At 70.4% G+C, this 15,168-nt stretch overlaps 2 protein-coding genes across 2 annotated transcripts; one reads left to right on the plus strand and one right to left on the minus strand.

Annotated features, from left to right (window-relative positions):
- The first annotated feature begins 1,143 nt into the window (after positions 1 to 1,143).
- Positions 1,144 to 3,906, plus strand: MIEN1 (migration and invasion enhancer 1). The gene is made up of 4 exons (XM_075774998.1): positions 1,144 to 1,348; positions 1,863 to 1,960; positions 2,473 to 2,549; positions 3,014 to 3,906. Exons 1-4 carry the CDS (start codon positions 1,266 to 1,268, stop codon positions 3,095 to 3,097), a joined length of 342 nt encoding a protein of 113 aa, XP_075631113.1. The 5' UTR covers positions 1,144 to 1,265; the 3' UTR covers positions 3,098 to 3,906.
- Positions 3,907 to 4,182: 276 nt separating this feature from the next.
- Positions 4,183 to 14,637, minus strand: ERBB2 (erb-b2 receptor tyrosine kinase 2). Its single transcript, XM_075774997.1, has 27 exons — positions 14,461 to 14,637; positions 11,468 to 11,619; positions 11,190 to 11,376; positions 10,779 to 10,916; positions 10,607 to 10,675; positions 10,022 to 10,134; positions 9,792 to 9,933; positions 9,588 to 9,704; positions 9,277 to 9,403; positions 9,099 to 9,172; positions 8,923 to 9,013; positions 8,626 to 8,825; positions 8,389 to 8,521; positions 8,180 to 8,270; positions 7,942 to 8,102; positions 7,801 to 7,848; positions 7,547 to 7,685; positions 7,329 to 7,451; positions 7,147 to 7,245; positions 6,871 to 7,056; positions 6,633 to 6,788; positions 6,440 to 6,515; positions 6,195 to 6,341; positions 6,009 to 6,106; positions 5,760 to 5,930; positions 5,230 to 5,506; positions 4,183 to 5,116 (listed from the first exon to the last, which is right to left on the minus strand). The coding sequence occupies exons 1-27, from the start codon at positions 14,531 to 14,533 to the stop codon at positions 4,788 to 4,790; spliced, it is 3,717 nt and encodes a 1,238-aa protein (XP_075631112.1). The 5' UTR covers positions 14,534 to 14,637; the 3' UTR covers positions 4,183 to 4,787.
- Between the last annotated feature and the right edge of the window lie 531 nt (positions 14,638 to 15,168).

The raw sequence follows: 15,168 nt of genomic DNA on the forward strand, positions 1-15,168 counted from the left end.
ACCCAGCCCCCCCCCACAACACCCAGGGGTGCTCCCCCCACCCTCACCTCCCCCCCCCCAGCCTCCGCACCCCGGGGATGGGGCATCCAGCCTGGCCCCGTGCCAGCCGGGGGGGGTCCAAGCCCCCCCCAAACCTGCATCCCACCCCCCTGCGGTGGTGATGGGGAGTTTCCCACAATGCACTGGGGTGACCCCAGGAGCGGCTGAGTCGGGGGGGGGGGGGGATGTCCGAGGTGGGGGGGACCCAGGGCCCCGTGGCTGTCTGGGGGGGGGTGTCAGTCTGGTATGGGCCAGCCCCCCACCCCCCGGGGGACCCCAGTTGTGGGGTTTGGGTCGGGGTTTCCCTGGCACCCCACATGTGGGGGGCTGGAAGGGCCCCGTGGGGTGGGGGGGGTCCCATGGGGGTCCCACGGGGTCAGCCCAGGGACTCCGTGGGGTGGTGGTGGGGGTCTCATGGGGGTGCCGTGCAGGTGGCAGGGTCCCCTGGGGTTTGGAGGGATGTGGGGACCCCATGGGGGGACCTATGGGTGCAGGGGACCCAGTGGGACATGTGGGACCCCTTAGGGGATCTGTGGGGGTCCCGTGGGGACAGAGGGTGGGGTCCCTTGAGGGTTCCCATGGGTGCTATGGGGGGTCTCCATGGGGGCCGTGGGTGTCGTCATGGGGCTGCAGGGACCCTATGGGGAAATGAGCGTTTCCCCCAGGTGCTGTAGGAGTCTCGTGGAGTGGTGGGATCCCCGTGGGGTCTGTGGGTGCCCCCGTGGGGTCTGTGGGTGTCCCCGTGGGGGGTGTGGGTGTCCCCAAGGGGTGCTTGGGGTCCCATGGGGCCACAGAGTCCCCAAGGTGCGGTCAGGGGGTCCCTGTAGGGGATGCTGAGGGACCCATGGGCTCCACGGGGGTCCCATGGGTCCGTGGGTGATCCCCTGGGGTCTGCGCGGGTCCCAAGGCCCTATAGGACTCCCACGGGGGGGGGGGGGGCAGTGGGGGCTCCATGAGGAGCAGTGGGGGTCGTATGCGTCATTGGGGATCCCCTTGGGACTACAGAGCTCCCTCGGGGGTTGTGGGTGTCCCCCGGGGCTCGGTGCGGTTCCCCGTGGGCTCCGTGGGGACCCGGCGGGCGGGGACGGCCCCGCGGCAGTGCAGTCCTCCCGCCAGCAGGTGGCGCGGAGCGGCCCGCCCGGAGCAGACGAGAGGAGCGGTGCAGCGCAGCCGGAAGCGCCGCGTCACGTGGCGACACCCGGAAGCGAGCGGCGGGACCGGCGGCGATGAGCGGAGGGGCCGAGGCGGCGGCGGCGGCCGGGGCTGAAGCCGGGGCGGAGCGGCGGGTCCGCATCGTGGTGGAGTATTGGTGAGCGCCGTCCCGGTGCCGTTCCGCCGCCTGCGGGGAGTCGCGGCGGAGGCGAAGAACCGGGAGGGGAATGGGAGGGGCGAGGGGCCTTCGGGGGTGTGAGGGACCGGAGGGTCTGGGGAAGGGGGTACCGGGGTACCGGGGGCAGCAACTGGGGGAACTGGGACGGGGCATGTGGGATGTGGGGGGGCTCTGCGGGGGGGTGGGGGGAGTGCGCAGGAGCAGCTGGGCCGTAGGGTGGTGGGACATGGGGGGGCTGAGGGGTGCAGGGAGCTGGGGGGGCTTGTGGGGAGGAGCGGGGAGGGGCCACAGGGACGGGGGTTCTGGGGATTTGGGCGTGCGGGGGGTGGGGCTGTTGTGGGGGATGTGGGGGTACAGGCAGCAGGAGGGGAGGTGGGTTTGGGGGGGCTCCTTAGTTTTGGTGGGGGTGGGAGGGGAGTGTCTGGGTGAGGGGTGCTGTCGGGGGCTCCCTGCGGCGAGGTCCCAGCTCTCACCTGCCCCTCCCCGCACGCAGCGAGCCCTGCGGCTTCGAGCCCACCTACCAGGAGCTGGCGAGCGCCGTGAAGGAGGAGTACCCCGACATCGAGATCGAGTCCAGGCTGGGGGGCACAGGTAAGGGTCCGTGACACAGCCCTGCTGCGGCCAGCGCCGTGCAGGGGTCGCTGCCGGGGTGCGCTGCGGTTGGGGTGACCCCAGCCTGTCCCCTCTGTGGCGCTGGGCTGAGCCCTGTCTTTGGGGAGGGCGGGAGGGGGTGCCGAGCTGGTGTAAACCTTGCAGCGAGGCTGGGGGAGGTTGTGCCTCGCTTGCCTGAGCGCTGCGTATTGCAGGGGCTGCCCCTCACCAAGGTCTCGGGGGTTGCAGAGACTCTGGAGCCTGGGGGTCCACCGTGAGGGGGGCAGGAGCCCCCCGAGCTCTCTGGGGGTGCGCTGTGCACTCTGCCAGGCCAGTCGTGCTGCTGGGGGTACGGTCTGGCACCTCTGGGGGTACCACCGTGGTGTTTCAGCCTCCCGGATGCTTGTGCCAGGGGTCGGTGTGGCAGGAACGGCTGCAGGATGGGCGTGGGGTTTGGCGGCACCGTGCAGGACAGGATCGCGGCTTACGGCTTGGCCCTGCTTGCTTTTAAGGTGCCTTCGAGATTGAGATCAACGGGCAGCTGGTCTTCTCCAAGCTGGAGAATGGAGGCTTTCCCTACGAGAAGGATGTAAGTACCCGGCCCTGCAGGGTCCTTGCGTCAGCCGGGCTGGTGGCTGCGGGCAGGTTTGGTTTCGCAGCGAGTTTCCCTGTGACCGGTTTTTCCCTCAACTTCTCTGTTTCATCACTCACCGGCTCTGCCCGCGCTCCGGCAATGCCTCACGATCCCATCGGGAGCTATTCCCCTTCCTGCTGCCCCGGCGGGACCCGCTCCGGGTCCCGCTGTGGTAGGGTGCGAGCCTGAGCTGCTGCTCGTGCGGGGAGAGGGGGGAAGGTTGCCTTGCTGTGGCCGTGATTTGGCCCCACAGCACTGCCTGACCCCCATGCGTTGCGTCTGAGTGCCCCCCGCTGCGTCTGAGTGCCCCCCGCTGCTGTGTACCCCCCAGTCGAGCATTCCTTCCCCCACCGGACCTCATGGTAAGGCTGGCCTGGAGTGTGACTCCCCCCCCCCCCCCCCCCCCTCTGTCTCCTCAGCTGATTGAAGCGATTCGCAGAGCAAGGAATGGGGAACCGCTGCAGAAAATCACCAACAGCCGCCCCCCCTGCATCATCCTGTAGCCCTGTGCCCAGCTGGGATCTCCCAGCACCCACCCGCCAGCTCCGGGCCCCCCTCGGCGTCCCCCCACTTCGCTCCTCGCTGCCTTTGTTAGCTCCCTGCACGCCCGGGGAACCAGGAACATCAGGGGAGCCCAAGGATGTCGGGGGAATGTGAGAGCGTAAGGACCCTCCTGGGAAATTGGGGGCGAGAGCTGGGATGGGCAGAGCTGTGGTACTGGTGTTGCTGGGGGGGCCGTTCTGGCCCATCCCCGCTGCGGGGTGCAGCTCTGGCGTGGGGCAGCTCCCTGCCTGCCTTTGCCTTTCCCCTTCCTCTGCATTTGCCTCCCCACAGCACCCACCAGTGTGGGGTGGGGTTGTTCTCCCCTTCCTCAGCTGCTGGGGGCTTGGGGACCCCCCGCAAACACTCTGCCCAGCCCTCAGGGGAGCCAACCCGGGCACTGGAGGGGACTTTGCTGCTCCAGAGCTCCCAGCAGATTAATGCAGAGCAAAAACCACTCGCTGTAAACTTTAGCGTGATTCGTTAATAATTAAAGTCTCTCCTGTCACTGTTTAAACCGGTGCGAGGGCAGTGGGGACCAGCTGCCCCGGCCGGGCATGGGAACCCCGGCTCGGCTCCGTCCCCACGGCTAAGAGGTTGATTTAACGGCTGCGAGCACCCCCCACCTCCCCGTTCTCAGGCTCTCGCTTTCCGCCTGTAATGACTCTGCCCTTCACCACAGGGCGGCCGAGCCGGCGGAGGGGCCCCTTATTTATTCTATACTGTGTATAAACCCAACAGCCCGGCGCTGAATAAAGAACTGGAGAACGTGGCCCCTCTCATGTCCCTCGAGTATGGGGGTGGGACGCGGGCATCAAGGTGCAAAAGCAGGGTTAGATCAGGTCTCGTCTCCTGCCTGCCCTGCCCTTGGTCGGCAGCCAAGGGATCAGGACTTTTACCCTCCAGGTACGCGGGTCCTGCCCTTCGCTGCCTCCTCGGGTGGTGGCAGCTGAGGCCGGGAGGGAAGGGACGCGATGGTCCCCAGGAGATGGAACTGGCTCCTCCCTCGTGACGGAGAAGGGGGGAACCACGCAGACAAGGAGAGTAGAAAAAAAAAAAAAAAACAATGTACAATTATCAAATATACATCTCGGTGCGATACAGTCGGCTTCAAAAGAATCCAGGAGGAGCCGGGACGCGAGCCCGACATCCACCTGCTCAGTGCAAGTCCGTGTGTCCCGGCGCAGCTGGGGCGCCGGGGGAGGAGGGCAGCGGCGGCGGCGTTCATGGGATGAGCCCGACCAGGACAGCCCTGGAAAGGTGGGTTGTGGTGGAGGAGCCTTTGGGTGACGGTGGCGGGCTGTCCTTCTCTGTGCCGTGCTGGGGCTGAGCTCCCCGGGCTGCTCCCGTTCACAGTCTGAGCGCCGTCTGGCTCGGCGCGGCTTGTGGGTCACCCCCGCCAGTGCCCGGCTCTGCAGGGGGCCCAGAGCAGCACCTGGCACGAAGGGTGACCCCCTCTCTGTCCCCACACTTGCTGCTGCGCTGTCCCACAGCATCCTGGGCTCTTGCGGCCCTCCATGGCCGGCGTCACCCCCGTGGCATTGGCGCGGCTGCCACCAGGCAGAGGGGACAGCTATGGCCCCGCGGCTCCCCGTGCCGTCCCTTCCCAAGCTGCCTCGGTGAAGTGGGGGGGGACCTCTCCGCAGCCCGACCCTACACAGCCGCGTCGTTGGGGCCAGCCAGGCCGAGGTACTCGGGGTTCTCTGCCGTCGGCATCGTGCCGGGGCCGCCCTCGGGGCCGCCGGCCTTGGGGGGGTCCTGGTTCCAGTAGTAGGGGTTGTCGAAGGCCTGGCTGAAGGGGCTGGGGGCGGGCGGGCCGGGGGGTGCCAGGTACTCGGGGTTCTCCACGGTGTGGCCGAATGGCCCCGGGAAGGGGTGCTTGGCTTCCTTGATCAGCCCGTTCTTACCCTGGTGGCCCTTGGGCTTGTCCGGCGGGGACGGAGGCACACGGGGGTGCCGCTCCTCCGCCTGGTTCACGTACTCTGCGGGGAGGGGGGGGGAAACGCATTAGGGGCCACCGTGGCCAGGCTGGGTGATGGGGCAGGCGGGCAGATCCCCCCCCACCCCTGCGGGGTCCCACCCGTCCCCTCCTTACCTGGCATGGCGGTGTGGGGGGCCGGGGCGGCGGTGAAGCCCTCGGGATCCAGGCCCTCGCTCTCCTCGGCCGCCAGCCCAGTGGGGTCCTCACTGTACCGCGGCAGAGTGCCGGGCTCCCGCGCCGATGGGCTCTGCAGGGTCACCTTGGCCCCACCGTCCCCCTCCGGTGCCTCCGGCACGGGGCCCTCCAGCCCCTCCGCCAGGCCCTGAGTGGGGAAGGGGAAGGCGGCCAAGCCCTCGCCCTCCTCCACGTCAGCCGGGGTCTCCGCCGTGCTCTGGGTACGGGAGAGGGCACGGAGTCGGGTGCTTGCAGCCCGTGCCGAGGAGCCTGTCCCGGTGCCCGCAGACAGGGGCCCCAGGCAGCACAGGGCGGGGGCTTTACACCCCACATTTCCCCCCGGCACAGACGTGGCTGCAGCCTTGTCCTGGGCTGCCCCGGCACTGGGTCACCCCGTGCTTCTGCCAGGAAAGGGGGGGGCTCCTGCCTGTCCGTCCTCCGTCCCCCGTCCCCCCCCCAAGCCCACCTACCCGTGTGGAGGAGATGCGGCTGCGGTAGGTGGTGGAGGTCTCGGCGCTGAAGAAGCCCTGGTGAGGGACCAGGTACTCCTCGGCGTCCACCAGATCGTCCATGTCCTCCTCCTCGAGCAGGGCCCGGTAGAAGGTGCTGTCGATGGAGCCTGGCAACCCGACCATGTCGTTCTGGGGATGGGGGCAGCGGTCAGTGCCCGTGCCGGGGTGCTGGCAGGGGGGGAGCAGGATCCCTGGGGACCCACCTACCTGAATGACCACGAAGCGCTGGGGGTCCCGAGCCATGCGAGAGAATTCGGTGACCAGCTCCCGAAATTTGGGCCGGCACTCGGAGTCAATCATCCAGCCTGGGACAGAGCCAGGCGCTGTCAGGGACGGGAGCAAGGTGCCACCCCATCCCCGGGCCGTGTCCTTGTCTCCCCCCCCCCGCCGTACATTTCACCATGATCATGTAGACGTCGATGGTGCAGATGGGCGGCTGTGGCAGCCTCTCGCCCTTCTCCAGCAGGTCGGGGATCTCCCGGGCAGGGATCCCGTCGTAGGGCTTCGCCCCGAAGGTCATCAGCTCCCACACGGTGACACCTGGGGGGGGAAGGGACAGGGGTGAGCGGTGCCCCAGGTGTCCCCACACCCCCCCCGCCCCCAGCACCGATGTCAGGGATGGGACCGTGCCGACGTACCGTAGCTCCAGACATCGCTCTGGTGCGTGAAGCGCCGGCGGAGGATGGACTCCAGCGCCATCCACTTGATGGGGACCTGGGGCAGGGAGGACAGAGAGGTGAGCAGGACTGGGGGGGGGGGTGGTCTGGCTGTCCCTGAGGGGGGAGGGCATCGTGGTCCCCATCGCTCTGTCCCTGCATCCCCAAGCTGCACCTTGCCACCATCGGCGTGGTACTCGGTCTCATCGATGTCGAGCAGCCGGGCCAGCCCGAAGTCAGTGATTTTGACGTGGTTGGGGCTCTTGACAAGGACGTTGCGAGCGGCCAGGTCCCGGTGCACCAGCCGCACCTCCTCCAGGTAACTCATCCCCTGGGGACGATGTGCATCAGGCTGTGTCCCCTCTGTGTCCCCCCCTCCCAGGTCCCGCTGGACCCCCCCCCCCCCATCCTACCTTAGCGATCTGCACACACCAGTTGAGCAGGTCCTGGGAGCCGATACGGTCCTTGTTCTCCCGCACGTAGTCCAGGAGGCAGCCGTAGGGCATCAGCTGCGTCACCAGCTGCACCGTGGAGGTCAGGCAGATGCCCAGCAGCCGGGACACGTAGGGGCTGCCCACCCCTGCCATCACGTAGGCCTCCTGCGGGCAGGGAGGGGGGGGGGGGACGGTCAGGCTGGGCGGGGGCCACCGCCGGCGCTGCTCACCCACCGGCACCACTGGCACACTCACGTCCAGGATCTCCTTGTTGGCTTTGGGCGACGTGTTCTCCCGCAAGACCTTGATGGCCACTGGGATCTTCACGCTCTCCCCGTCGGGGATCCAGATGCCCTGGGGCGGGGGGAGAACACGGATTGAAGGGGTGCAGAGCCGGGAGGGTCCCAGCCCGCCGGCAGCACCCCCCCACCCCTCACCTTGTAGACTGTGCCGAAAGCGCCGGAGCCCAAGACTTTCACTTTCTTGAGCTCCGTCTCCTTGAGGATCCGCATCTGGGCCTGGTTGGGGAGGGCTCCGCTGGGCGTCAGCGGCTCCACCAGCTGCAGGCAGAGACAGGTGAGGGGGTGACCCCCCCCGAGTGCTGGGGGTCCATCCCGCCCCCCCCAAGGAAAGCCACCGGTCCCGACGTCCCCACCTCGGTCTCCTGCAGCAGGCGCCGCATGGTGTGCTTCCGCTCCTGCTGCCGCCGGCGCTTGACGCAGACGACGGTGATGAGCAGGAGGACGACAACCAGCAGAGCCCCCACCACGCCGGCGATGATGGACGTCACCTGGCTGCGGGACAGGAGGTGACCGGGGTGGGGGGGTCCCGGCTGGAGGAGCCTCCCCCTCCCCCCCAGCACCCAGAGGGGTGGGGGGTCAGGGTGGCACAGGACACCCACGCTCGTACCTTGGCTTCTGGTCCACCGGACAGCCGTCCTCATCCCGGATCGTGCACCTGCGGACACAGTGTGCAGCAGCCCCCTGGCAGCAGCCCCCTGTGACCCCCCCCCAGCCCGTGCCCAGCCGGACCCCCCCCCCCTCAACTCACGAGTGGGTGCAGTTGGTGGGGCAGAGCTGGCAGACGCCATCTTCATCCGGGTACTTCCAGACGGGCACGAAGGAGGCGTCCGCCTTCACCCCGCTCGGGCACCGCCGCACGCACTGCTGCGCGTCCTTGTAGTGGGCGCAAGCCACGCACTGGTCCGCCTCCTGGGGGAGCGGGGGGGGTGTGAGGGACCCCTGGGGCCACCCCCCCCACACTCCCCGAAACCCGCCCCCATCCTCACCGATCCGAAGCAGGTCTCGGTGCCGTTCTGGGGCTGGCACTCGGGGTGGCAGGGCAGGCACCGCGTCCCGTTGGCGTGCTCCCGGACGGCTCTGCAGGGCGAAGGGACCGCGGGGTGGGTGCAGGGAAGGGGTCCCGGACCCTCCAGGCAGTAAGCTGTGTCGGGGGGGGGGGAGGTTCTGCCCGCCGTCCCCGGGGCTCGTTGCTCACCCGTCCAGGAGGTTGCAGGAGGCGACGCACTCCTGGCCGCGCAGGAACCGCTCGCAGGCGACGCACTGGGTCGGGCCGGGGCCCCAGCAGTGCCCGTGGGCGCAGAGGTGGAAGCAGACCAACCCCTCGCTCTCTGCAGAGGGGGGGGTGCACCGTGAGCAACCAGGGGGTCCGCCGACTCCCCGTCCATCGTCCAGCCCCCCCAGCCCCGTTCCACCCCCCCGGGGTGCTGCTTACCGCACTGCTCGGGGGGCTTGTTGTGGGTCTGGAAGAGGCGCTGGCGGGGGTTGCGGAAGATGCTGCCCCAGGGCACCTTCTGGAGGAAGCAGAGCTGGGGGTTGTGGTGGATGAGCACCATCCCGCTGCTGATCTCCTGCAGGGCGCGGAGCCCCAGCGCCCGCACCGACAGGTCCCGCAGCGTCAGCGAGTAGGCGCCGCTGCCGAGACACCGGCGGGTGAGTGTGCGCGGACACCCCCACACCCCCACACACCCCCCCCCCGTGTCCCCTCGTGTCCCCTCGTGTCCCCGCTCACTTGTGCAGCACTCGGCCCCGGATGACCCGCAGGTTTTGGAAGACGCCCAGGTCCTGCAAGCTGGGTGGCCAGGCGGCGATGTAGAGGAAGCCTGCGGGGAGCCGAGCGTTACCACCCCATGGCTCCCCCCTCCCCAACTCTGCAGCCCCCAGCCCCCAGCTCCCCCCCACTCTCACCCGTCAGCTCCTCCAGGCTCTCAAAGATCTGCAGCATTTTGGGGTCCAGGGGCGGCGTGTTGGTGCTGGTGTCCCTGTCGGGGACAGGAGGGAGGTTGGAAGGGGTGGGGGGTCCCGGTGGGGGTCCTGGTGTCCCCCTGCGGGCTCGGGGGGGGGGGGGGGGGGCTGGGGTACTTACCCGATGAAGGTCTCGGGCAGGAAGGCCAGGCTGCCGAAGATCTTGGTGCAGCCGGCGAAGTGCTGGATGTTGGAGGCGTTCACGGCGCGGACTCCCTTGAGGAAATCCACTCCCAGCCCGTAGCACACTGGGGGGGGCACAGCAGGGCTGGGGTGCTCCGCTGGGACCCCCCCGCTCCCCACAAAACACTTGCTGCTCCTGCCCTGCCGGCTGTGCAGGGACCCCCCCCCCCGGGGCATGGCCAGCACCCCCCCACGCACCCCTGGGGTCCCCAGCACCCCCCCGCCCCGGGTGCCGGGGGTGCTGCTCACCCTCCGGGCAGGGCTTGCTGCACTTCTCGCACTTCTGGACGTTGTTGACGGTGACCTCCTGGCTGTTCTGGGGGCACACGAGGGTGCAGGACCCCACCTCTGTCGCAAGGTAGTTATCTAGGGGGGGGTCATGGGGGGGGGGTGGGGTGTCAGGGCTGCGGTGGCTCGGCACCGGACCCCCCCACACACCGACACGGTGCTCACAGGGACACTGGCTGACGCAGCTGGCACCGAAGGTGTAGCGCCCGTCGCGGTTGGGTACCGACTCGAAGGTGTCCGAGTTGTAGATGACGAGGGGGGGACAGTGCAGCTCGCAGATCCCGCTCCGGTTGAAGTTCAGACATGCCTGGGGGGCGGTGACAGCTGGCGTGAGACCCCAGCATCCCTCCCCTGGGACCCCCACCCCCGGAATCCCCCGCATTCCCGGTGCACACCAGGCAGTCGGAGTGCTTGGGGCCGGTGCAGCCGGCAGCGCACTGCTCGTGGCAGCAGTCCGTCGGCTTCTTGCCCTTGCAGCGCGGGCAGCCGTGGCAGATGCTGTTGGTCACTGGTGGAGGAGGAGAGAGACGCGGTGGGGACCCCAATGCTCCCCCCCCCCCCCACCGCAGGATGTGGGGGTCCCCAGGATGAGGAGCTGGGGGCTAGGTGGGTGCCCAGGGCAGGGATTTGGTGGGGGTCCCTGTGGTGGGGATTTGGGTGGCAGGGATCCGTGGGGGCAAGTGGGGATCCCCAGGGCAGGGATTTGGGTGTCAAGTAAGGGACAATAGGACAGGGATTTGGGGGGACAAGTGGGGGTCTCCAGAGCTGGGATTCTGGGGAGCCCATGGGGAGTGGGGGGGGGGAGAAGTGGAAGGTCCGGGGGGTCTCTGGGGCCAGGGTTTAGGTGCCAAGTAGGGGTCAATGGGGCAGGGACATGCAGAGCAAGGGGGGGGGGTGTGCGGTCTAAGGGATTTTGGAGGGGCCTGCAGGTCAGGGGCTTTGGGGGTCCCTGGGGGGCACAGAGCTGGCTGCGTACTCACGCGTCTGGCAGTCCTGCGGCCCCTCGCCCCAGCAGTGCCCATTGGCACACAGCTCCCAGCAGTCGGGACCTGCGCCGGGGCAAGCCATGAGCACCGGCAACCCCCAGCCCCCTCCCTGAGTACAACCCCCCCCCCCCCCCACCCCGACCCCGGCTGGGGTGCCGGTGCTCACAGCTGCGGCTGCGGGTGCTCTCCACCCGGGTCTCGCCACGGAGCTCGTTGTGCCGGTGGAAGATGTCGGACCAGAGGATGGTCTCCTGGAAGCAGAGCTGGGGGTTCCTCTCGATGCGCACCCCCCCTTTCAGGATCTCTGGGGGGGGGGGGGAGACGGTGAGGGGGTGTCAGCATGGGGATGGGGGGGGGGATAGTCCTACAGCCCCATGGTGACTTCCAGACCTGGACGGGGACCTGCCACCCCACGGGGAGCATCCAGCCCCAGGCAGGGACCTAGAGCTCCAGGCAGGGACTGTTGGGGACCGGCAGCCGCAGGCAGGGCCAAGGCAGCTCCCAGCCCCAGCAGCAGCAACCCACAGCCCCGAGCACCCCGTGCCAGGAGCGACCACCCAGGAGAGGGGTCCCTGACCTGTGAGGTGCCGCATGCCGAGCTGGCGCAGCCCCGGCGTGCCAGTGGGGCCGGCGTTGCCCATCACGGCCAGGGCGTAACGCTCCTGGAAGAGCTGCGTCCCCCGGATGATGCGCAGGCTCTGCAGCTCCAGCTGGCTCACTTGGTTCTCCGCGATCAGCACGTAGCCCTGCACCTCCTTGATGTCCTGGGGACGAGGGGACGCAGGTGAGGGACCGGCCAGACCCCGGCCACGCTCCCCCCCACCCCGCACTCGGGGTGCTTTACCCCCTGCGCACCTTGAGGAAGGCGGTGTCGGCGTCGGGGGGCAGGTAGGTGAGCTCCAGGTTGCCCTGCACCACCTGGCAGCCCTGGTAGAGGTGCCGCAGGGTCTCGTAGTGGCTCTCGGGGCTGGAGGGACGCAGCAGCTTCATGTCGGTCCCCGTGCAGACTGCGGGGACGGAGCGGGAGCTCAGCGGGTTCCCTCGCCTGACCCATCCTCAGCCCCCGCAGGAAACCGAGCCGGCGGTGGCACCGGCCTCCGCAGGAAATGCCACGGATCCGGCGGCGGCCGTTTATCTCCGGGGCTGCTCCCAACAGCTTCCGATAGGCTTCCTGGATCACCGCTCCCCCGGCTCCCGCCACGGCACGCGGCAAAGCTGCTCCCACTTTGGCACTCGGCCCCGGCCCCGCACGAGGGACGGCGGGGGCCGACGTCGCCCCACGCCCGCGGTGGGTGTCGGGTGCTGCTGGGGGCCGAGCTGCGACCTGCAGACCCGGATCTTTCTGCAAAGCCCCGGGGTGCCCCGTGCTGGGGGCTGTGCCGTGCCGGGGGGCCGGAGCGGGGGGCCGCGGGCAGGAATGCTCTGCCCACGCCGGCGGGGGGGCCACGCTGAGACAAGACCCGATTGTTGAGCAGCGACGGCTGCCGGAGCCCGGCTGGCCCCGTCCCGTGGGGGGCTGCTGGCCGGGGGACCATCCCCGGGGCATCGGGGTGGGCAGGGGGTGCAGGGCGGGAGGTGCAGGGTGGGGGGCGCGGGAGCCCGCCCTGGGCCCTGGGCCGGGCGGGTGAGTCACGGCTGCGGGTGGCACGGGGCCCCCGGCCGCCCGCTCCCGGCAGGAACCGCCTTTTCAGGTCAGGCGTGTTTGGGGAGCAGCGGTGACGCAGGGCTGGCGGGCACGGCCCAGCCCCGGCGCGCCCGCAGCCCCCGGCGCCCTGCCACCGTGCCGGAATGACCCCCCGCACACACCAGACCCCAGCCTGGCTCCAACACCGACCCCGGCACAGCTCCAGCACCGACCCTGCCACTGTCCCGGCACAGCCCCAGCATCGGCCCCAGTGCCACCAGCCCTGAGCCACCACCGTCCCCTCCCTGGGCACAGGACGGGGGCACCGAGGCTCACGGGGGTCGGGCAGCCGTGCCCTACCCTCTGCCCAGGGCAGGGGTTTGGCGTCCCAGTCCCTGGCTGGAGGGGGCTGCCAGCAGCGCCGCAGCTGAGTGACAGCCCCCGGTGCCGGCAGCTGCCTGCACGGCCTCATGGCTGCGGGACCAGGCTGGCAGCCGCCTCCTTTGCCTGCTCCAGAGCCACCAAGCCAGGGAGACCCCCCACCCACCCACCCCGGGCATGGCCAGGGAGGGGGAAAACCCCCCCCCCGAATTTGAGGTTCAGCTCTCACCCCACCGCAGTGGCCTCGGCCGTGCAGTGGAGGGTCCCCCCAAGAGGAAACCGCACCGTCGTGGCAGGCAGCCAAAGCTCAAGGTCTGTCCTCCACCTGCCCCGCGGCGCGGGCAGAGGATGCCGCGGGCTTTCCCAGGGCGAAGGGCAGGCGGGACGGGTGAGCGGCGGCGGCAGGGCCGGATCCTGACAGGATCCAAGCTCCGTTCCATGGGCTTCGGCCCTGCCTGCTCCTCCGGGTCCCTGGTTGGGTGCCGGGAAGGGCAGTCAATGATCCATCCTGCCTGGCTCGCTCCGGTGGGCAGTGCCACCGCAGATTGCCCCATCTGCCCGCAGGCAGCTGCCGAGGCGTCCGGCAGAGCCCATCGGCCATATCCCCAAGCTGGGGCTGCCAGTCATCGCCTCCAGGCCAGCACACCGATCTGGCCCCAGGGACCGTCTTGGGGACACACCGGTGTGTCCCCAGCCTGGAGCTCCCCGGCACAGACTCTCCGATTGGGGTGAGCTATGGGGTGCTGGGAGCAGATGGCACCCAGGAAGTCCCCACATCGCTGCCCCGTGACCCTGCACCGGCTCAGCCTCGCTGCGTTTTTGCTCCCCAAACCCCTCCCCGGTGCTGGACCTGCCCCCCCCCAACACGGGGCTGCACGGAGGCAGCGGGCAGGCCTGGGGCAGGCAGCGGGGTCAAACCCTGCCGGTCGCTTTTTGGGGCTGCTGCTGCCCACCTTGGGGCCACCAGCCCTGTCCCCTGCCGTCCCCGTGTCCCCCCCCCGTCCCCGTGTCCCCCCATGCCCGGCCGAGGCCTCGGGACAGGCGGTGCAGGCAGCACAGGCAGCGCAGGCAGCGCAGGCAGGGCTCCTGCCCAGGCTGCTCCCGCTCCCTCCCCGGCCGCTCTCCCGGGCTGGGCAGGGTGCGGCACGTCGAGAATGTGGATGGGAGCGACGGGGACGCACCCACCCACCCACCCACCCGCTCCGTGGGGCACCGCGCCTGCCCCAGCACCCTGCGGCTCCCTGCTCTGCACCCCGAAACCTCCCCGTGGATCCTGGAAGGGAACCCCGGGAGTTTGGGGGTCCCCAAGCGTTACCAGAACCCCAGGAGCGGCTGCAGCCGGGGGTGGTGAGGGGGTGTCCCCGCTCGGGGCAGCACCGGGTCCCCCAAACTTCTCCCGGGGCAGCGGACCCGGGGTTTGTCCAGCCCAGCGCTTCCCAGTCCGGCCCAGTCCGAAGCCCAAGCCCCTGCGGGCGATCGCGGCGCGGGGGCCGCTGGGGACACGCTGCCCGTGGCGGGGACAACCGGGGGGGACCGAGGGGGCACCGGGGGGGAGGGGACTGGAGGGCCGACCGTCCCGTCACTTTCAACCGAGCAGCCCCCGGGCACACCGGACCCCGCAGCCTGGTGTGTGTCCCCCCGTCCCCTCCCGGTGCCCCCTCGGTGTCGTGTCCCCCCCCCGCCCCGGTGCCCCCCGTGCCGGTCGCTCCCGTACAAAACTTTGCGCAAAGTCCCGCCGCCGCCGAAGGGACGCTCCCGCGGCCCGGTGTCCTCCCGGTCCCCTGTGCCCCCCCCCCCCGCCGCCCTCCCCGGTGTCCCGCGGTCCCGGTCCGGCCGGACTCACCTTCGGCGGTGGCGGCGGGGCAGAGGGCGGCGAGCAGCAGCCCGGCGCAGAGGCAGCCTCCGGCGGGGATCATGGTGCTCAGCGCGGGCCGCGGCCCATGGCCCCGCCGGCCGCTCCGGGAAAGTTTGCGGTGCGGAGCCGCCGCCTCCCGCCGCTCCCGGGCTCCGCCTCACGGGGCAGCCGCGCGCGCGCTCCCGGACACGGCCCCGGGGCGAGGGCGCGCGCATCATCCCCCCCCCCCCCCCCCCGCCGCCGCGCGCGCTCCCGCCGCCCCAGACTCCTCAGGAGCCCTCGGGTCCCCCCCAACCCCCGGGAGCACCGGGGACACCCCCACACCCCCCCCCCCCCCCCGCTCAGGAGCTGGGGGCTGTCCCGGCTGCAGCGCACCCCGCTCGGTGCGGGCCCCCCCCCGGTGCTCCCCCCCCCCCCCCCCGCTCCTTTGTGCCGGGGTCCTGCTGCTGCCCCGGGGGGGGCTGCTCCGGCTGCAGGCGTGGGGGGTGCAGAGGCTTCGCTGTGGGGTCACCCGGATGGGGGGGGGGGGGACACGACAAGCGCCATCCTCGTCCCCTCACCTGCCCCGCTGGGGCTGTGAGTGTCACCGGGAAGGGGGGACGGGGACAGTAGTGCCGCTCCCCGGTCTGGGGACGTGAGGACAGTCCCAGGGGGTGTGGGGGGACAGGTCTGGCACCGAGAGACAGTCCTGGGGTA

This window comes from Balearica regulorum, chromosome 24 (genome assembly GCF_011004875.1).
Source record: "Balearica regulorum gibbericeps isolate bBalReg1 chromosome 24, bBalReg1.pri, whole genome shotgun sequence".
In the NCBI taxonomy this organism is placed as follows: domain Eukaryota; kingdom Metazoa; phylum Chordata; class Aves; order Gruiformes; family Gruidae; genus Balearica; species Balearica regulorum.

Excerpts from the sequence above, each read along its gene's own strand:
- ERBB2 (XM_075774997.1), bottom strand. The coding sequence starts at position 14,533 with ATGATCCCCGCCGGAGGCTGCCTCTGCGCCGGGCTGCTGCTCGCCGCC. Across the intron at positions 10,135-10,606 it reads GCCGCAGGACTGCCAGACGC|TGACCAACAGCATCTGCCAC; the intron begins GTGAGTACGCAG and ends CTCCTCCACCAG. Across the intron at positions 7,849-7,941 it reads CCCACCAACTGCACCCACTC|GTGCACGATCCGGGATGAGG; the intron begins GTGAGTTGAGGG and ends CTGTGTCCGCAG.
- MIEN1 (XM_075774998.1), top strand. The coding sequence starts at position 1,266 with ATGAGCGGAGGGGCCGAGGCGGCGGCGGCGGCCGGGGCTGAAGCCGGG. Across the intron at positions 1,961-2,472 it reads GTCCAGGCTGGGGGGCACAG|GTGCCTTCGAGATTGAGATC; the intron begins GTAAGGGTCCGT and ends CTTGCTTTTAAG. Across the intron at positions 2,550-3,013 it reads GCTTTCCCTACGAGAAGGAT|CTGATTGAAGCGATTCGCAG; the intron begins GTAAGTACCCGG and ends CTGTCTCCTCAG.